Source organism: Leiobunum rupestre, chromosome 8 (genome assembly GCF_980474605.1).
Source record: "Leiobunum rupestre chromosome 8, qqLeiRupe1.1.hap1, whole genome shotgun sequence".
Taxonomy (NCBI): domain Eukaryota; kingdom Metazoa; phylum Arthropoda; class Arachnida; order Opiliones; family Sclerosomatidae; genus Leiobunum; species Leiobunum rupestre.
Window position 1 is genome coordinate 47,468,924 of NC_143391.1, and position 22,636 is coordinate 47,491,559.

A 22,636-nucleotide genomic window follows, 5' to 3' on the forward strand; every position below is an offset into this window, starting at 1 on the left:
CACGAAAGTTCAGTCTCACAAATTTAGTAATTTTCGTTAATTTAATTACTTAAAAGTTAAATCTCATAAATAAACTGATGTTCACAATGGGCAACAAGTACCAAAACCTCAGTTACTTTTACAAAGGAAAGAAACCAAAAATCCTATTTGTTGAGAGCAAGATTTGACTAATTATTTTATAAATAGCAACAATGAGTCTGAATTAGGTCAGAAATAGAGGTATGATATAGAAATTATTTTTCAAAAACATTTATAAAAGTGTTAGTGTGGGAAATATCCATAAAAGTACCAAAACCTCAGTTACTTTTACAAGGGAAAGTAACCAAAAATTCTCATTTTTAAGAGCAGCATTTAACTAATTATTTTATACATAGCAACAATGAGTCTGAAATAGGTCAGAAATAGAGCTATGGTACTGAGTTGATTTAAAAAACACTTATAAAAGTGTTAGTGTGGGCAATAACCATAAAAGTACCAAAACCTCAGTTACTTTTACAATAGAAAGTAACCAAAAATCCTAATTTTTAAGAGCAGGATTTAACTAATAATTTTACAAATAGTAAAAATAAGTTTGAAATAGGTCAGAAATATAGGTATGATAAAAAAATGATTTTTCAAAAACATTTATAGAAGTGCTAGTCTGTGAAAGTTTCATAAATGGTTCGCATCACCCGTTGTATAACAAGGGATGAAGACCAAAAATCCTCATATTTAAGAGCAGGATTTAACTAATTATTTTATAAATAGCAACAATGAGACTGAAACCATACCTTTATTTCTGACCTATCTCAGACTCATTGTGGCTATTAAATAAATTATTAGTTAAATCCTGCTCTTAAAAATGACAATTTTTGATTTCTTACCCTTGTGAAAGTAACAGAGGTTTTGGATATTGTCCACACTAACACTTTTATAATTTTTTTTTTTAAATAAATTCAGTACCATACCTCTATTTCTGACCTATTTCAGACTCATTGTGGGTATTTATAAAATAATTAGTAAAATCCTGATTATAAAAAGGAGGTTTTTGGTCTTCATCCCTTGTTAAATCAACGGGTTTTACGAAACATTTATGAAACTTTTACAGACTAGCACTTCTATAAAGGTTTCTGATAAATAATTTCTATATCATACCTATATTTCTGACCAATTTCAAACTGATTTTTACTATTAGTAAAATTACTAGTTAAATCCTGCTCTTAAAAATGAGGATTTTTAGTTACTTTCCCTTGTAAAAGTAACTGAGGTTTTGGTACTTTTATGGATATTTCCCACAATATCACTTTTATAAATGTTTTTGAAAAATAATTTCTATATCATACCTCTATTTCTGACCGATTTCAGACTCATTGTGGCTATTTATAAAATAATTAGTCAAATCTTGCTCTTAAAAAGGAGGTTTTTGATCTTCATCCCATGTTAAATCAACAGGATTTACGAAACATTTATGAAACTTTCACAGACTAGCACATTTATGGATTTTTCTGACACTAAAACTTTTATAAATTTATTAAAAATCAATTCAGTACCATACTATGGTACTGATTTGATTTTTAAAAAATTATAAAAGTGTTAGCGTGGGAATTACCCATAAACTGTGTTTCATGATTCGGGCAGTTTCATCGCAAAGAGGCCATTAACCAACTGAAATATTACAATCAGATTATTTTTCTATTAAGCTATGTAGTAGAAATAACATCTTTGAATGTTCCCACTTAAAAGGTACAACTGGTAAAATAACTTGGAGTTAGTAATATATTTTAATTAACCCAATGGCTGTAAATTCGGTTATGCTAAAGTGAATTTTTTTACTAAACTTCATATTCTAAGAGACCTATTAAATTTGAAAATTAATTTATACATACAAAGTATCAGGTTTAATAGATAAAAATTTCTATTTATAAATATATTACTAACTCTTCAGGGATTTTTACAAGTCTGACGATATAATGGTAAAACTTAGGGACGAAAAACATTTGTGCGCTTAATAGTTAGAAGTTTTACCATTATATCGTCAGACTTGTAAAAATCCCTGAAGAAGGTGGAAGAGTTCCTCCGAAACGTTGGATGTTATAAATAAATATATTGTGAATTTAAAACTGTTTAAGTCTCTTTTAATTAAGTTTTTTTCTCTTTACTTCTATGAGTAATTAGATTGGATATAAATCTCTTTGTGTTTGACCACTTGGGCAGTTTATCGCAAAGAGGTCATAAACAAAGAAATATTGTATGAAATATTTTTGTATTTACCAAGTAGTGTTTTTTCTTCGAAATAGTGTACTTTACAGCGTACTTCCAACTTTCTTCAAAACCATCAGATATTCAGCCCCGTTCGCTATTGAGCTTACAAAAATTAAATTTTTCCCAATGGTTGGATAATATATTTCATCTATGATTTTTAAGTTAATTTGGTTATGGTAGATTATCATATTCAATAATTTTAAGAAGACCATACATCTATTTCCACGATCTAGGCGCATTTGGTATATGTAACAGTTTACTTAAACATATATTATAGAACGCAATCTGCTTTTGCAATTGTGCAAAGGTCTATTTATTATTATTACTACTTTTTGTTATTCTGGCAACACTTAAGCCTAACACTTTGAAGCATGCATGTTTAGGCTTATTGGGGAAATAACCTTGAATGGACCTGTTCATGGATGACTTTTACCCTAAATATTTATTATGAAGATGCTGGGGATTTTTCAATAATAGGTCCCTGAGCCCAATTTTTTTTATTTTATTTTTTAAAAAAAGAATAAATTGCTAGGGATTCAATGGTGCAAAAAAGTTTTGTCGGAAACAATTATTCGAGGAGTTATGGAAATTTAATGTTAAGCCTTTGTTCCCTATGTTATTGAGCATCCCACATGTGAACTGAGTATTCTAGTGGGCATTTTTTAACAATAGTACCTTTTTGTTGCGTATTTTTTGTTTGTCATCAAGGGTTCCCGATTACAGTAATGCAGGCTGCAAAAGGGGGGGGGGACCGCAACTTATTATTTAGAAAATATGATCAATGTAAAATGGTTACTTTTCAGCAAGTTTTACAACGGAAAGTACGACATATTTCGAGATTTGTGTACGTGTTGGATGAGGTAGGATTGATGACGAGAACGATTCTTAAAATGCATAGATTTTAATCCTTGTTGGATAACGTATGACTGATGACGAAAAAGAAAAAGGCTGAACAGCAACTGAAACCTTGAAATTTGTCTGTTAAAACGAATTTTTTATTGTTATAACTATTAACATAAGGGGAAGAAATCGTCGAATATTGAGAAAGGTTAGGCGGACGATGTGGACGCAATAGCGGTTTCAGATTCCACGGGTATGGAGCCAATTGCAGGGTTTTCAGGGTTGTACAATTCTTGACAAGCCGCGAGTAAAGTCAAAAACACGTTTTTCCCTTCTCGTCGTGCCCATGTCCGAAACATATACATTGCCAAATACCCAGAATACCATTGCTTTTTACGGCCACCTCTGGGCATTGCAGCCTTGGCGTGCGCCCACGCTCCCTCAATTGTATTCGTGTGAACACCTGTTTTGGGATCCTTGAAGTGGAGAGAATGGTTGACTTTAAGGTGTTCCAGATCGTGTTCCTTTAGCACGTCGTACGCTTTCCAAAAGTCTGACAACACGGTGGTGCCCGGAAGGACCCATGACACGATTATGGGAATCAGAGTATCGGAATCTCATTTCGGGACCGGGACCATAAAAAACTTTCCTGATTCCCGTTCGATCCCTCCCAAAACCCATACTCCATCGACGCGCTTACCCGTGTGAAATTTTCTTTTCCCAAACTTTGATTCGTCGACTTCGACGGTTTTGCCGGGTCCCCCGATGGCTTGACTCTGAATCATGACCACCTGATATGCCACTTCCCGACAAAACATGCGCCAGTCCACCAATGTTTGCTGGGAAATGTAGAGTTCCCTCGAAACGAACGATTGCGGATTGATGTTATAAACATAGTAGTACACTATCAGCAAAATTTCACGAAATGACAATTTTGATTTCCCAAAAAATGACCCATCACGAACCGATTTCTCTGTGTCGCATTGTTTTTTCTTTTTTTTTTCACTATTGAGACGGCTCTTCGGCAGCGCCAAACAAAGCGATCAATTTTATCAGGTTTCTCTGTCAATACCATTGCATTTCCACATTTTGGACATTCACGTGATGCGGCGATCAATTTTTTTTCTTGTAGCCATCCAAGTATTTGTCTAGGCGACTTACACATATCATGTATTTCAAAACTAGTGAGATACTCTTCCTCGGGGACATATTCTTCATAATCCTCGTCTGGACTATCAGGTTCAGACATAACTTACGACTTAAGCAGTAAATGAAAAGGGTATCTGGACTAACCAAACGTGCGAAAACGAAAGTAAAACCAAACCAAAAGTAAAACCAAACCAAAAACGCCCCGAAGTAGAGCAGGACAAGTGACTTTTTTATATTTTTGGTGTGTACTAGGGAGTAATACTGGAAACGACATCAAGTGTTCACGTATTGGCGCCTGATCGAAATATCAAGTGTTCAGCGTATTGGCGCCTGACGGCGCGCGCTCGAGCGAAACACGTATTGGCGCCTGATCGAAATATCAAGTGTTCAGCGTATTGGCGCCTGACGGCGGGCGCACTCGCTTCGCTCGAGCGCTGGGGGCGCGCGGCGCCACCCCAACCCCATACTAAAAAAAGCGATGGGCCGTCTATAACGGCACTTAGAGGACAGTACCAAGCCTGCGCATCAAGAATTGTCCAACCCGATATGCACCCAACCAAAATACTAACGATTTAACTATAACTCCTTAAGTATTCATTACCGTCAATTAATTTTAAGAGCAATAAAGGAATAATTTAGTCATGTTTTGCATTACCACATTGTTCTTTTTCGTCATCAGCCCCACGTTATCCAAAACGCATTAAAATCTAGGAATTGGAAGAATCGTCCTAGGGAAAATTCGGGAGCCGGAAATTCCCTGTAAAAGGCCAATGTTTTATCTGTGCCGATCACACCGGCGCCAGGTCGACGGGCGCATGCACACGCGACCAATTATATATTATTTTGAATTAACTATATCTCCGTCAGTATTTAATCCCGACAAATAATTTTAACGGCAATAGATTCCTTGTGAAAAATACAATATTATAGAACAATCAAAACAAATATATAGGAGAGGGACCTATTCTTTAAAATAGCCAGATGCGGCACAATAAAGTCGTTAAACTAATTATCTTCACCGTATAATTGAAAAGGTAAAAAGAATGAAATCAACATTCACTCACTCGAAAAAACACTGCTTTCGCGCGACTTACTGACGCATCGTTACGATAGTGACGTCATAATTAATTTTCCCGCGAATTTTGTAACTCAATTTTGGGTTGTAAGAACATGTGACCCAAAATTGGTTAATAACCACCCAGAATGGGTTTAAAAAATAACCAAAATTTTCGGTTAGACATTTCGACCCAGTTTTTTGACCCAGAACAAAATGTAAGAAAAACCATAACCCAAAACTAGTCAATTTAAGCCATTTTTGGGTTAAAACTAAAACAACCCAAAATATTTAACCCAACTGTTTTAAGAGTGTATCTTTACCTTTTGAACTATATATCTATGACTTGTCCTGTTCTACCTACCTTTTTAATCGACAAACTTTCATTAAAATATATCGAACAGTATTATACTTACGCCTCACTTATACTGGTTTATAAAATGTATGATAGAATTGATGCGTATTTTCAGGGAACGTTGGATCTCGCAATAGGTCCGATTTATTTTGGAATGAAAGAGTTCATGGGAAAAGTTTCCGGAGTACAGTAAGAATGAATTACACGGGTGAAAACGTTGCGATCATTACAAGCATTAAAGGACAACTGTCACCAAAACCAAAATGTACGAGGTTTTTTTTACAGAAAGATAGTAAATATATTAATAATTATGTCCCTGAAATTTTATAGTTATTGGAAAAGTATTTAAAAAGTTACGCTACTTTTTCCGCAACCTACACCAAACGGCTTAAAAATTTTCAGAAATCGCGGTTGAACCTACGTGCAGCGCCAAAAATTTGAGAATGGGCGGCGTGTAAGGCGTATTAAAAACACGATTAACTACAATCTACCAATATAACTAGGTTAAAAAACCAAGGAGAATGTCGTAGCAGACGACAGTTCCGACCGAACAACGATAAAACCGGGGGAAAATATTTCGTTAACGAGATGGCGCTGCGGGTAGGCTTAAGCAAGTGGTTCTGAGATCCTCGATTTGGGGGGGGGGGGATAAAACACGAAATTCGGTTGCTGATAATAAATCAAATACTGGCAATATTAACATGAAATGTTTTGTATAACCATTTACGGACGTCCTCTAGCCATTTAAATAGTTTTTAACCAATTTTAGGGTGGTGACAGTTCTCCTTTAAAAGAATAAATAGTATGAAATGTAATTGGAATTGGAATTTATTTTCTGCAAACGGTCGAAGCTATAGACTTTTTTTAGCGCTGCCATTTTGTATAAAACCATGACCGGTAGACGTGACTTTAGAAAGAAAATCGAAATAAGAGTCCTCGAGTTTTTTATATTAGGTTCGTTAATTAATTTTGTGTTGCTTTAACCTTCTTTTCAGTCTATTTTAGTTACTAAATTATTATTTAAATTATTATACAGGGTGTTTCAAAAGGTTATGCAAAATTTTAAGGAGTTGTAGGGGTAAGTTGAGAAGTATGCCTGTTTATTTCCCATTTTCCTACGATGAGTTAAAAGAGCACCAGAGAGCTTCAAAGTGTGGCATACTATCCCCTGGAAATAGGCTGCAACGAGCACTGCAACCAAGTAGCAGGTAAATGCGAACATGAGAGTTTGAGTTCGTGTGATATTTAAAAAAGGACTTTGTAAACAAATCGAGGTAAGCAGCGTAAAAAAGTAAACTTAAACAGTATTTAAAGTCCCTGCTGCCTGGTTTTGCGCTTGTTGCGGCCTACTTCCAGGGGCTAGTAGGCTTCACTTTGAAGATCTCTGGCGCTCTTTTAACTCATCGTAGGAAAATGGGGCAAAACAGGCATAATTCTCAACTAACGCCCTACAATTCCTTAACATTTTTGCATAAAAATTTGAAACACCCTGTAGATAAAAAATTAAAGGGTTGTTTTCACAAAATGACGTGTTTTGACTTGCTTGATGTTTGCTCTTAGGTAATAATGATATGTAGGTAATATAGGTAATCTAAATGCTATACTAAGAACCGTTCAATTTAAATTTGGTATTTTTACCTCTCCGAGGGGACAAAGTCCCCTAGGAGGGGTTATACAATCACCGTGTCTGTCTGTCAGGCCTGACAACGCGTTCACATTTTCGGGGCATAGGGTAATCACTGCGTACGCAGTTTCTTGGCTCACTGCGTTCGCAGTTTCTCGAAGGTTTGGCAAAACCACCGTGTGACGGTAAGCGTTAACGGATTGGTTTGCGGTTTGGTTTGGTTTGGTTGGTCTTTTCTTGTCAACGCTCACCGTCGCGACAGTTTTAACTCAGTTTGATTGGATATTTCGTTATTGTAATGTTTATGTGTAGGTTGTGAATGTTGAGTTCGTATTGTGTTTGCGTTATGAAGGTTGTGGATGTTGGGTCTGTTGTGTTTGTATGGGCGTTTTCTCTCCAACTTCTTCTTAATGACTTTGGGACGGACCGAGTGCTGAGTGTTATGCAACCTCTCAACGTCCAATGGCAGGGTTTCCACCAGTTGTACACGGTATTCGTCTTAGTACCAATTTCCGATTTTTTGGCGCCGGCCGGGAATCGAACCCAGGTCTGCCTCGTGCAAAGGATGTACCTTAACCACTCAGCCACCAACGCTTGTTAATTTACGGTGTTTTTCTAAAAAACAGCTTTGGCGAATGTCCTTTACAAAGTTATAACGTTAGGTACTATAATTTATTCTACATCATTTTAAATATTTATAAATTAAATTAATCTTATATTTAATTAAATATTTATAAATTATATTAATCTTATATTTAATTAAATATTTATAAATTATATTAATCTTATATTTAATTAAATATTTATAAATTATATTAATCTTATATTTAATTAAATATTTATAAGTTATATTAATCTTATATTTAATTAAATATTTATAAATTATATTAATCTTATATTTAATTAAATATTTAAAGATTATATTAATCTTATATTTAATTAAATATTTAAAAATTATATTAATCTTATATTTAATTAAATATTTTAGTATTTGTAAAATTTGATCGTGATCAGGAATTGAACTCGGGTCGCATTGTAACAATGCGGATAGTTCACCGCCGAGCCATTGACTTCCTTAGGGAAAATATTAAAGTAAAGGAACAATTATGATAAGGCGGGTTTTTTTACTAAACGGATTAATACAATATCTGTATATATTGTTTATTGAACTTTGTTTGTTTATTCTTTGGTACGGTTTTTTGTTTTGTTTTAAATTTTTGTTAAATTCTTAACAAAATTTCGTTAAAACACAAAAAGTAGTTCATTGTTACCTTTTAATATCGCTTAGAAAAAGGATAATTATTCAAAACTCCCGCGGAAACTATATCAAAGTAATAATATAGCGCCACCGTGTGGAGAACTATCAATCAAACCGGGTAAAAAATATAACCTCTTCAATTTTTCGAACTTTAGTCAAATCTCAACGGGTAAAAAAAAACACAAAATAACAATATATAAGGCCGTTGCCGTCAATACAGAAGATTTCGTCTTTCTTAGTTCTTGGCTGTCAGACGAACTACTACAGGACGGGGTCCTGGTGTCGGTCAAAAGTTATGAGGTAACTTTGCGGTTTTAATTAGTATGTTTGGTCTTCGGTCAAGAAAAGCGATAAATTGTGTTTCGCGTTTGGAACGTGAGTGAATGGACTTCAGTGTATGAACAGTGCGTGTTTAAGACTGAAAGTGTTAAAGTAATTGTGAACTAACTCAAGTCAGCTGTAAGATAAAATTGATTGTTATTATTTTTGGAATTGGAATAACCTAATTATACCCTTGAAATTATCAATTCAACCTGTGAGGGTAATTAAGTAGATTGGAAGTAATTAGTAGCGAACAGCTCTCAGCTGTTAATTAAGACAGAGTTTATAGTTAGGTAGTTTGAATTTAGTTAAAATTACTCAGTATAATTTATGATATTTACTTAAGTGTAAGTGTGTTTTGGTTTATTTTTCAATCACGATGAACTAAGACAAATCTAGTCTTAGACACTTCAGTACCAGTTATGTACAATTACGTAGAAGGGATATATATTGTTGGGTTATTGATGAAAGTTAAATCTAGAACGTTCCATAGACTGTTCTGAATAAAAATAAACATTTATAATTTTGCATAATTCTGGTTGCCATTTTATTTTCGATATAACGGCGACGGGAAATTATTCTCGTAAATTTACCGCGCGGCCTTAGGGAATATTCTTTTAACAAAATTTCGATAAGCTATCGTTTAATTAAAAATCGGCCCGATTCCGTTAAAATTATAAACCAAAAAGCGAACGGTCGTTATAATACCCTCTGTAGATATTTCTTTCATTAAAATTTGCTTCGTATTATATTTAACTGATAAACTTGTTCTGTAAAAAGGGTTAAATTCAAGTGTACATTGTTATACTACGTCTAACTCACTGTTGTAACTACTTAACTTATGATATTCTGAATAAATTAAAATTGGTCGTTTCGTCTCAATTATTTTAATTTTAATTAAAATTTTATACCGGGCGGGATAGAACTGGGATAACATTTTTAACAAATAACTCTAAATTGCGGAGATATCTTTACGGGCTAGGGACAATTCTTCCGAGGAGAGGTATATTTTGGCTTGCCAACTTGTTTAATTCTACAGTCAGAACATCGATTTTTGGTATAATAATTCGAAAGGTTATCAAAATTGAAAGTTTATTAATTTAAAAAAATGTTTCGATGATTCCTCCTTCTGCTGCTATGCAAGTCTCGCATATATATATATAGAATAGAATATAATAGAATATTGTTTAATGTGCATATATATATATATACGGACGGCTCTAAAATGAGCGGACGTTGCGCGTGACTGCTCCAATTAACAATGCGAAATGAATAAATATATATATATATTCATTTCGCATTGTTAATTGGAGCAGTCACGCGCAACGTACGCTCATTTTAGAGCCGTCCGTAACAATTTTAGTCAAAATAAGCGGGATTCTGCAGAGCCCGCCACCCCGCAAAAATCTCAATTTCAATTTTTTTATGGTGATCAGGGCCCACCGAGGCTCTAATTAAACACTACTGAAATTTTTTGCATTTAAATATGCAAAAAGCTGGAAAATTATTTTATTGTAAAATATTCAAAAATAAAAAAATGGTTCACAAAAAGCCGACTCGATGACGTCACGAATCGCTGCCAAACTGGTTGACGAAGCGGTTCAGCCGAAGTGATCTGAAACGCAGGGATGCGCAACGGTCACTGTTCACACGACGGCATACAAACGTTTCAGAGGGTTGGTGTGAACGCGGCTATACAGTATTCCTGACCGAACGAGTCTAGGGGCGTAACGACGCTAGATTCTCCGAGGTAGTGCCTATGATCTAGCGTCTGCTACATACAAATTAAAAGTCATAAGAGCTTTTTTATTAATAAAACTTATCAAAATATAAGCAAATGATGCAAAAATTATATTCAAATGCAAATATCATTGTTAATATAATCAAATTTACGAATAACTAACGAACCAAAGAGGGCGTAGCGAAAGTTTTTGGTCACAAATATATTGCTGACAAAATTTGTAATGGTGGAGGACCAAGTACACCGTCAGCCCAAGTCGCTTGAGTCTATAGATAGAAATGGAATACCAATTACATTTATTGCTATTTTTTCAAAATGTCTTCATTGAACGTAATTTAAGGCAAGGAGAGCCAACACCGTTCTTAAGGTGTGGAAGGTGATTTTTGATGACGCTGTTAAGTGAACATTTTAAATATTGGGAGAACAGACGAAATTTACAATATAAATACAAATTAATCCCGCGGAGAAAATAGGTTTAGCAGCGCCACCAATCAGTTTTCAAGAAATGGGCTGAGTTGGCTCACATTCTATTTCCTCCATGGAACATCTAGTGTTCTTCGGTACCGAAGATAAAAAATAAAGTCGGGGGTGTTATGTTTCGGGGTTAATTTTCGGGAATGTATGTTTGAAGTTTGAACTTCGGAATTGGAAAGGAGCTTATTTATTTGGTGCTTTGTTTTACTATAAACTTTCTTCCACGAAATTATTTCGTTCTTTTAGTTATAAAAAAAACCAGTATTATTTTTTTCGGCGGTGGCCTTACCTGATAGCTTAACGCCGACCGCGACCCCGAAAACCCCCGAACCCGACCCCGACTTATATTTTTCGGGGAAAGCTTAACGCCGACCGCGACCCCGACTTATTTTTTTCGGGGATAGCTTAACCCCGACCCCGACTTAATTTTGACCCCTTTCGAACACTAGGTACATCTTACCCTTTCACAAGCCTATTTAAAATTCAAACACTAATTGTAACAATATACAGATCTGCATTCGTGGAAATGTCTTTCGATCACTATAAACAGTTTCGAAGTAACCGGATTTTTCTGTACCCGGAGATCGACATTTTTTACATCCCGGTCTGCGATTCAGCTTTCGAAGAAAACACGTACTACATCTCCAGTCCCATCTACTCGAACAGCGACATGAGAATAGTGTCTGGCAACCCATCTCATTCGCAACGATCCGGATACGCCAGTTTGTTAGTTTTGGACCTCTCGGTAGGTCTGGGTTACATCAGAAGTATAATACAATGCATCTCTTATGATGCATTGTATTCCTAATATTATTTGTTTAGTTAGTTGCCAAGGATTATTCTCAAATAATCATTTCTTATTCAACAATAAATAGAGCAGCGTACATCCTGAACAAGGTTGAACACAGATTTTCAAATTCCCTTCCTTTTCAGGTTACGACTATCTGCACGGTATCATTTTCTATGGGCAATTTTTTCACTGAAAGGAGAAGCATCATGCTTGAACCAGTATCAAGATAATATTCAAAACGAAACTCTTAATTTGATTACTAAAATCTTGTTAAAATAATCACTTCTTAATTTTGTTTGTAATTAATTTTTAAAGTTTGGTTTACTTCACCTCACAGCTTTGAAGACCATATCCGTAACCATAATCAGCTAGGCTAATACCCAAGACACAACCTTAGGCCTAAGTTATCAAGCGAATTTTTAAGCCATTATATCAGGTGGCCGGGTTAGAATGCGAAGGAGAGTAGTGGCAAGCCCTTCATGCCACTCGAGCCGTAACAGCTCCCTACACTAACTATTACCGTTAACATCAACAAGTTTTTATGGAAGGGGAACTGAAGAGCTCGGGGGAAACCCATTAAACCAGTGGGTAGAGAACTCAACGCGGAAGGAGTTGTTCCGAGTTTTCACCCAGTGCCACAAGCTGGGATCGAACCATGGCAGCTCAACCGCCTGAAAACAACGTAGGCGTCATTTCTAACTAATGCAGAGTAGTGAGCACTTTCGCCTCGCAGCGAAACAAGTCGGGTTCGATCCCAACTTATGGTACTATGTGAAAACTCGGAACAACTCCTTCCGTTTAGAGTTTTCAAGTTCTCTCCCCATTGGTTAAACTGTTTTTATCCCGATTTCTTCGGTTTCTTCTACCTTAAAACTTATTGAGGGAGCTAGGCCGTATAACCCAGCCACCTGAATTAATGGTATTAAAAGTCGAAACTGTTAATGATATTTTGGAGCATTTTAACATACTTGTTAGTTAAATGTAAGTGTACTTTTTCCTAATTAGAGCCTCGATCAACTTTTAAACAAAAATAATCCGATATTTGGGAAAGCTTGGCGCTTCCCCTTTGAGAATGACAAAATTTTACGTTAAAAAATTACTTTAATTTTGGTTTTCAGTTCACCAACATTTATGCTGCATGGCTGCAAAGCTCACTCATATAAACCGTTTGGAAATAGAATGGATCAAATGAGCCGTTTATTCATTTTCGGATTTGACAATAAAAAATGGCTCGAAAACTGGTAGGGAACACTTGAACATGGATTAATTAACTAAGGGATGTTCCACGGGCTCAAAAATATCAAAGTCGCCTGTTCCGAACGCAACCTATCAGCGATAAGCGCCAATAGCGGAAATTAAATTTTTACCGGTACAAACAAACACACATAGACGGGCGGTTCAAACATGTTCCACGCGGGAAAAAATCAAAACTTGTATCCGGTTGTATCGGTAAAAAGGTGATTTGCGCGAGTTTTCTACGGCGGTGGAACATCCCTTAGTTAATTAATCCATGACTTGAAGCAGGCGCAGGCTGTACACACAAAGGTCTATAATCCTACAAGTTCCCCCTACACATTTTCGGGTTCGGGTTTAACCTGTCTAATAAACTCCAAGAAAATACAAATAAAATGCATTAACCATTTTAATTTAGCATATTATTTTAAAATTTCAACTGTATTAATGCCGGACTAGAAAGGACTGAAATGAATATTTATCTCGCAAGATATATTATTTTTTGTTATTATGTTCATAATATTATACAATCGGTTTATAATATTCTCTAGGTGTTTATTTTAATTTTGACAACAATCGCTTTAACAATTTTGCTGAGCGCATTTTTGAAGATACAAAGTTACCGCAACGTAAGAAATGAGACGAAACATTTTGGAAAGGAAATGAAATTATCCCTTTGGAATATTTTACGAACGGTTCTTTTGCAAAGTCAGTTTTTTAAAAACTCTACGTCGTAAGAGTTTTTTTTTTTGTTAACTCAGTTTTTTATTTATTTCCAAGCAATCCAACTGAGGAAGAAACCGTTCTTTTTGCCTTATAAAATTTTCCTGTTATTTTGGTTGGTGTCCTGGCATTTTGTTACGACGGCTATCTGCAGTTTACTCAAAGCTGATTTTTCCTTTATGGAATACAATACAATTGATAACGTTGATGACTTGCTCAAAATGAAGGATGTTAAACCTTACATAGTCCCGAATGCCGCCGAACACACGATGTTAGAAATTGAGGTATGTACATTTTTAAACATTGTATTTAATAATTATATTTTAGAATACATCCACTCAGCTTTTCAATTTCGACGTCTATGGAAAGTTTAAAAACACTTTTCAAGATGGTACTGTTCAGAGCAAAAATAGTTACTAAGTACTTTTGTATAAATTACCGACCAAAATATGAAATACTAAAAGTTAAAATCGAGTTAACTTAGAATTTATAAATTACCTTTTAGCTTTCACAAATCCAGAAATTTCACCATTTTTAATTCTGCCCCTTCGTGAGTTTCGAGTTAGTAGACAGCGTACCGTAGTCGAATTTACTATCATAGCCAGATATAGGAACTTTATTATAATAATCAGCTAGGCTAATACCCAAGGCACCACCTTAGGCCTAAGTCATCGAGCGACTTTTGAAGCCATTAATTCAGGTGGCCGGGTTACAATGCGTAGGAGGGTGGTGACAAGCCCTGCATGCCACGCGTTCGAGCCAACAGCTCCCTACACTTACTATTACCGTTAACCTCAACAAGTTTTTATGGAAGGGCAAACCGAAGATCTCGGGGGAAAACCCCTTAAACTTTATTAGCCTACACCTAAAAATCTCCTGGCGGCGCCCCTGACGCCATTGGATTCTCGCAGTTGGTTTGCGTGGTATGAAAGGTTTTCCACCACCAATCTCTAAATTTCGATTTTCCACAGCTGCCCCCTCGAAAATATCCTCTGCCCCTTCTCTATTTTATCTTGTCATTTAATTCGTCGAAATATTTATGAAAATTTTAATGAATACAGAATAAAGATGATTTTTTTTGTATAATTTTTTGTCCCAGGCTTAGACCTTTTAGTTTGACTGTTTTAGAAACTGATAAAAATTTCAATTACAAGACACTTTCAGTGGCGTAACGACCAAATTGGGCCCCCCGTAGTAGGATATTGAGTGAGGTTGAGCCCAAGTTCTTCGAAAATATGGGGGTACGTGCCAGATTTCTACATATTTACCAATAAATGTTTTTTAAATTATATAATTAATTTATCAAATAAATTCTAATTTTTTTAAACATTCAAGTGACATTCCCTTTTTGAACAGTTAACTTTTTTAAAATTTGCAATATTGTAAACAAATCAGAATGAGGCAGAAAGAAACAAGTCGGCCAAGGCCGTAATATTAGTTCCACATGGATGAATTAATTAATTATTCTCTAAGCCTTGGCGCGTGTTAAAAGGTTAAGCATTAGGTCAGACGTAAGCTTCTTTATCTGTATTGTAAGTTTGAGCTCCGTATCTCAAATCCAATAGGAACTACGAAGAAAATTCGCATACGCTCACTAACCCTTGGCGCGCGTTAAATGAGTTAAACATAGGGTCAGACTTCAGCTTCTTAAATGTATAAAAAGTTTGAGCCCCGTATCTCAAATCCAGTCAAGACTGCGTAAAAATGCTAAGCCTTCGTTAATTTAAAATTAAGTCTGGTAAAATATCCGCAATACCTATCCTAATACCTACATCAAGTTTCAAATCGCACGCGAATAGCGTTAAAATTAGGCCAAAACAAGCTAAGCCTTGGTTAAATTACAATTAAGTCTGGTAAAATATCAGCAATGAACATCCTAATAACTACATCCAGTTTCAAAGTTATATCTCAAATTGCACGCGAATAGAGTTAAAATTAGACCAAAACAAGCTAAGCCTTGGTTAAATAAAAATTAAGTCTGGTAAAATATCCGCAATACGAACCCTGATAACTATATCAAGTTTCAAAGTTATACCTCAAATCGCACGCGAATAGCGTTAAAATTAGACCAAAATAAGTTAAGCCTTGGTTAAATTAAAATTAAGTCTGGTAAAATATCAGCAATGACCATCCTAATAACTAAATCAAGTTTCAAAGATATTCCTCAAACCGCACGTGAATAGCGTTAAAATTAGGCCAAAGCATGCTAAGCCTTGGTTAAATTAAAATTAAGTCTGGTAAAATATCAGCAATGACCATCCTAATAACTAAATCAAGTTTCAAAGATATTCCTCAAACCGCACGCGAATAGCGATAAAATTAAGCCAAAGCATGCTAAGCCTTGGTTAAATTAAAATTAATTCTGGTAAAATATCCGCAATACCCATCCTAATAACTTCATCAAGTTTCAAATTTATACCTAAAATCGCACGCGAATAGCGTTGGCAATACACGGCTTCGATAAGTGAGTGTCACACTTATTTGTTAATTCTGGTCATACATGGCTTCGATAAGTAGTGTCACACTTATTTGTTACTTCTGGCCATCCACGGCTGTGATAAGCAAGTGTCGCAGTTATTTGTTACTTCTGGCCATACGCGGCTTCGATACGTAAATTACGCACTCTAAGTGTCCCACTTATTTATTTCTTCTGGCCATACGCGGCTTCGAGACGTAAATCACGCACTCTGCGTAAGGCAAAAACGAACGTCAGCGGGAATGTGGTTTATGCGGCGCCCAAGGGCCCCTAATTTTCCTAGGGCACCGAAACCTGGCAAACCGTTAGAGCTAAAATAAATACGTAATTTAAAAAAGAAATTAAATTTTTAAGTCACTCAGTTGGGTAATAATCAGCGTGCGTAAATCAACGCTCACAATCGGAAAAGGGGGGCTTTTGCGCCCCCTGTTTCCACGACAGAGCTGAAACGTGCGCACATTGTAGAGGTATAGCGGTTATATAGATTAAAACTTAAACGAAATTTAAAAGTCAATCGTAACCAAAATTGCAAGGCTGCGTATTTTTTTTAGAAGTGACTAAGGGGGGTCGGATAGAAGGGGCTGGCAAAGCGCCGCTAACTAAATTTAACCCGTGAAACTTGGTTGTGCAGATAGTGGCAACCATATTAAGCATTCTTAGAAAAAACGGTGGGGTTATGTCACCCCGTTCAAAAGATATGGAAGATGTTGCAAATGTGGACGACGACGACACTTCACAACATTCTAACGAAATCAATAGTTCCACTCTATATATACATATAGATGTGGAACTAAAAAGAAACGACAGACAAAGGGAAGTACACTATAAGCCCCTTCTAATTCGATCTCCCGAAAACACGAAATCCCGAGACGTCACCCACGACTGCGCAGGAGGAGAAAGAGAAAAAGAACGTTTTCAAGAGAGGAGCAACATTTTTTTCCCGAATGCGCCCCTGTTGGGCGCTACCACGCTAATTATACGCGTGGCGCCATATCTGGGCAGACACACGCATTAAAGAATTTGGCAGAAACTTTCGCACGTTAAAAGATTGTTATTTTCTTATCTTTTTATAATTTTATTTATACTTCGTTATAAAAGTTTTTCTTGAAAAATTAAGTTCATATCACAGGTTCAACCATACTCGTTTCAACTAATCCTATTAACAATTTTATTCGTAACAGAAGGACACAAATAAAAAATACGCGATTTTATTTGATATTATCCAAAAAGGACATCTGTTCGTCGACCTGTACGATTTGCTGGAAAGCGAAATATACGAGGACATAAAAAACAAGAAAAAAATTCTTTTGGCCACTATTGGTATTTGGAAAATTGTTGCGTTTGAAGGCTTACGTTATTTGGATCCACCCAATCAGAGAATGAATTTCTACTTCTCGAAAGATAAATTTAAATCGGTCAATTTGGTGTTTCCAGTTAAAGAAAATTTATCAAACCAATTCAAAGAAACGTTATCCATGTCGTAAGTATCCAGAAATATTCTATTAAAACAGCTCTTTTCTGTTTATGGTTAGGTTCACTATATGAACCATTATCACTCATAAGAATGTCTCTGTCTAACATTTCCATAGACCAAATTTCAATGAGACCTTTTGCACTATTGAATTGGTAACCATGGAAACGAAATCTCGTGAACGAGAGGCACGAGCTTAAATGTATATTGTCAATCATTAAGTTGAGAATAATATATGGCCCCAGACCGGATTTTCACCATAGCCTTTAAGCTTAGCATTAGTGGCAACGGGACTTTAAATCAAGGAACTTTATCATTCAACTTCTACAATAGGGGCTGTTCACAAATTACGTAACGCAGAAAAACCACTTTTTGGACTCCCCCCCTACCCCTCGTAACAAAAAGTAAGTAAGCTTAGCATTAGTGGCAACGGGACTTTAAATCAAGGAACTTTATCATTCAACTTCTGCAATGCATTATCGTATCGGGCCAGACTGCACGACATTAATGCTCTGTCAAAGGATGTTTAATATTGTCAACAGAAGGCGCCAGGCGTACTTTGATAAAGTTCTTTGCCACTAATGGTAAGCTTAAAACCCATGGAGAAAATCGGGTCTGGGGCTCTATATTATTCTCAACTCAATGTTGTCGATACCTGAAACGCACCAGGATTTCTGGGCGTTTTTAAAATCCGCCTTTGGCGCGAGAAGGATATCCCAAGTAGTTTGCCCATGGATATCCTAATGAAGCTGTGTCTTGTGACGTAAGAGCAACATGTTTTATTTTTACTTATTATTGTGAAGCCTGGAAATTGTCGGCTTATGTCTAAACCATGTACGGGAGTTACCTATAAAATACTCTTTATTAATAATATATATTTACCAAATATTACAAGGCATGGCACTAAACGTTCTCTAGAAGAGAGAATAAAAAAGATATGACTGGTTAGGTCGGAGTCCGTAACCAAGAGAGTTAGTCCATTGTCCCGACGTCCCTTATATAGCGGGCCCCTCGGATGACGCTACCGGTCTCCAACCTAATTGGCTGGAGAAAAAAGCCCGCCAAGAAATATTTGCGGACTCACTGTGGTGCAATAGTAAGCGTCACCGGTAACTTTACTCCGCTCTTAACCCTTCGGGTCAGAGGTCGCCACTTTTGGAGAATTCCAAAGGTGAACGACGCGAGCGAGGATGAGTCATTTCAACCTTCCCCAGCAGCGTTGGCCCAAAACAACGAGATAACTCTCTGAAGTAAAGGGAAATACTGTTAGGGACAAAGTCTACATTTGCGGATTCAAATGCGGGCTTTACATTATTCATAACGTAAAAAGTGACGTAATTTACGTCATATCCCGTGAATAGTGTTTCGTTAAATAAGTTACCTTTCTGGAATACTAATGAGTGATTATGTGCGCTCTCCCATAAGAAACATAAAAAAATTCAATCAGAGTGATTGTATAATGGGAATTTACTACAAAAAAGAAATACTGATCCCATCCCCCTCTGATTGGTTTTTGCTACGCCCTTTTATTGCAGTATTAGAACAAATGGTGAATTTTTATTTTTCTCGATATTTTGCGAGTTAGTTACGGGTTGTGGGCCTTGTGGCTTTTATATCTAAAACTGCAATATTCCACGTAATTTAATATATCACTAAATTATCTGGATTCAAATGGCTCTGTTTACGTCTGATAATGGATCCAATAGACTCGCTTTAAATGTGTAATGATAGAGGATAAAGTGGCCTAATGGTAATAGTACATGAGAAAGTTGCAATCAAGCTAATTTAATGAAATATTAAACAACTCGTAACTAACTCGCAGCATATTGATAAAAATTTAAAATCACCGTTTGTTTTAATGAAAAAATCGAGGGGCTAACCACTCTTAGAAAGTCTGTACACCGGATTACGCTTAGATTACCACTGTTAAAGGCAGGGACTTCAAAGATTACGCGAAATCCCATTAGTACAGTCAAAGGTACGGCTGTGTACACCGATTACGCGGAGTGATCAGCCCCTCGGGAAAAATACAAGGAATTTTCAAACTCATTTAACGGAATTTAATGGTTGATCTAGCATTAAATCACTAATATGAATAAGGAGACTGTACACCTCATGAAATCAAAATTATATATTCAATTCTTTTAGCCTTTGCTAATTTGGTACATTTCTTTACAATGAACAACCAACTGGGCCTCTAGATTTATTAGGGCCGCCTGATCTGTGTCCCTACCTTCTAGTATTGTGCTAGTGTTGTAAGTCGGAAAATTTTCCACGGAAAATGACCGAGGCCTTTTTTCCGGAAATTTTCCGTATTTTTCCGAAAAAAATTAAAAAAAGGTTTTCATTCGATGATTAGTCGAATATATTATTTGCAAATTTAAATAAAGCGGCATTTTCGCCCAATTTTTTGGAATCTGAAAGTAAAACTAAACCTCTAGACTAGTTTAAACTGATTAACAATGTAACACTATTAATTTTTGGTAGTATGTTTACTGTCATTAAACATTTTATATCGATAAAAAGTTAAAAACATTAAAAACCCTTAAAAAGTAATTTATGTTTCAATTTTTTATTTTTCCGATTTTGCGGAAAATTTTCTGGAAATTTTTCCGAATTTTATTTTTCCGGAAAATTAATAACACTAGATTGTTCTATCTCTAGTTTCTCTGACCTCCTAAGCTTAAGCCTACACAGTATTATAGTTGTTTCTCAGATTCATCTAAATTAAAGTAGTATTTTTGATTATTGAAGGTTAATTTTTCCGTACAGAACTACAGAATGATGGTGTTTTTGGAAACGAGACCGTTCGAAATGCTTTATCTGAAAATAGATAATCAGCTAGAAAAACAAATGTGGGAAAGGCCTTCCATGGAGCCTATCTCGGCCATGGACTCCACTGATTTTTCAGGTGCGGCTATTGTCTTATCTTTGGGACTGATACTCGCTATTCTACGCGCAATGTACGAAATTGCCTCCGTTTTATAAAATAACAGTAAAACTAAATATTTCTTCAACAAAATGTTAACATATTTTTATAATTAACAATACAAATCTAAGTACGACATGTGAGAGCAGTAATTAATGTAACATCAGAAGTAGAAACTTAACATAAGTAACCATCCACGTCATAAAAATGAAACAAGTACCTTTACTGGCTCGTAATATTTTTAAATCGATGTGATAATTCTATAAATCTAGAAATTATACACAAATCTCTGATAAACATTTACTACTTGTATTAATCCGACTTACAAAGTAAAATGAAAAATTTCACTGCGTGGTATATGTACAAACTACTTTTTCTTAATGCAGAAATTTAAGCGTGCAAGCGTAAAAGATAATAATAACCAGCTAGGCTAATACCCAAAGCACCACCATAGGCCTAAGTCATGAACACATATCACTAAGATATAATACCTCTGTTAGTAAGCTGGTACGACCAACTAAACGGCTTATTTATCCAGAAGAGACAACCGTGGGCCAGTTTCACAATTTGGGGTTCATCAATACACTCTTTTTCGCGGTTATTTCCTGGGCGCGTCCATGTTTGGTTTTCCCCCTTTCAGCCCCATCCTCCATTACGGATACCCAAAGAGTGGATGCTAGACTCCCCGCTGAGGGCAGAGGCAATGGCCGACGAGCGGGAGGCAAGTAAGAGGGGTAAAATAAAGGCGCAAAAAAGAGTGTATACTATAAAGGTTTTGATTATCTCTGACGTTTGCCAATTGTAATCACGAACCAATCAAAAATCAATTTAGTGCGCCTTGTATCATACACTGCTCATTTAACATAATCTGATACATATTAAACGCTACATTTTCTTCTAAAGCAACTCCCAAAGACACATTCGTGGTGAACTTGAAGTAAAATTATCCATTTAACCACTTTGTAAACCGTTATTTATTATTATATACATTAATAAAAGTATTCTGTACGATGAAATAAAAAAACAACCTTTATAATCTATTTTCAAATGTGTCCTATTTTATGATTTTTTAATTTTACAAACGGGAGAATGATAATTTATTAGGTCTTAAGTTTGAAACAAAATCTAATTGTTCAACAACCGTCACAGGTACATAACCGAAATGTTCTGTATTGTCTAGGAATTTGAATCGGTTTTAATTTAAAAAGAATTGTTGAAAATCATGTGTGCTAATCTGAAAGAACAAGCTAGTGCCTAGTGGACAAAGTATATAAAATATATCAAACATTTGAAAAACTACTAAACAAATAATTTATTTCTTGTTTAATTGGTATTTACAAAAAAAAGGAAAGAAAAAAAAACTACAGGTGGACCAAATAGTCTTCCAGGGAAGCACACGGCGGGAAGGTGTGCAACACCGAAGCGGCATTACCGCGTTGAACGGCGACCGCGATGCGGTGGATTAAGTATAAAACGGAGCGCGGTTCACCAGTGACGGAACGAATCCTACGGCCTATGGCGTGGATCAGCGCCGAACCCTCGCGGCCGAAGGAGCGAGCTGAAGTTCAGTAACTTAAGTAAAAAATTTTGGTATGTACATTTATTTGGTTGTATCATACGCGTAAACCCTGTACACGCGACGCACGCCTCTCTCCGCGAAAAAATGTTAGTGCCGTCAGAGGCGCTGCTTGTTTGTTTGCTGGTGCGATCGCACTCCACCCTCCTCCTCATCTCTTATCAATTTCCGGAGATCCCACACTATGGTTTAAAGGGAATATAATCTCTGGTATTTCTGTCGCCCTCCGAGGGTTCCAATATTGTCCGCTGCCTCCCATGGCCTTTTACACCTGCGGCGCTGATAATCGCTGATTGAGAAGGGAATAAAGGAAATTGATGGGGTCTTCCATAAAGAACGCGTTGGAGGTTCTACTCCCTTTAAGCTAAGGCTTAGCAATTG

The 22,636-nt window shown here is 36.0% G+C and overlaps 2 protein-coding genes across 2 annotated transcripts; one reads left to right on the forward strand and one right to left on the reverse strand.

Moving 5' to 3' along the window:
• Nucleotides 1-3,290: 3,290 nt before the first annotated feature.
• Nucleotides 3,291-4,330, reverse strand: LOC149933553 (uncharacterized). The gene is made up of 3 exons (XM_090157329.1): nucleotides 4,154-4,330; nucleotides 3,782-4,100; nucleotides 3,291-3,697 (listed from the first exon to the last, which is right to left on the reverse strand). The coding sequence occupies exons 1-3, from the start codon at nucleotides 4,328-4,330 to the stop codon at nucleotides 3,291-3,293; spliced, it is 903 nt and encodes a 300-aa protein (XP_090013455.1).
• Nucleotides 4,331-11,583: 7,253 nt separating this feature from the next.
• Nucleotides 11,584-20,790, forward strand: LOC149933554 (uncharacterized). Its single transcript, XM_090157330.1, has 5 exons — nucleotides 11,584-11,802; nucleotides 13,632-13,788; nucleotides 13,861-14,087; nucleotides 17,461-17,759; nucleotides 20,531-20,790. The coding sequence occupies exons 1-5, from the start codon at nucleotides 11,584-11,586 to the stop codon at nucleotides 20,736-20,738; spliced, it is 1,110 nt and encodes a 369-aa protein (XP_090013456.1). The 3' UTR covers nucleotides 20,739-20,790.
• The last annotated feature ends 1,846 nt before the right edge of the window (nucleotides 20,791-22,636 follow it).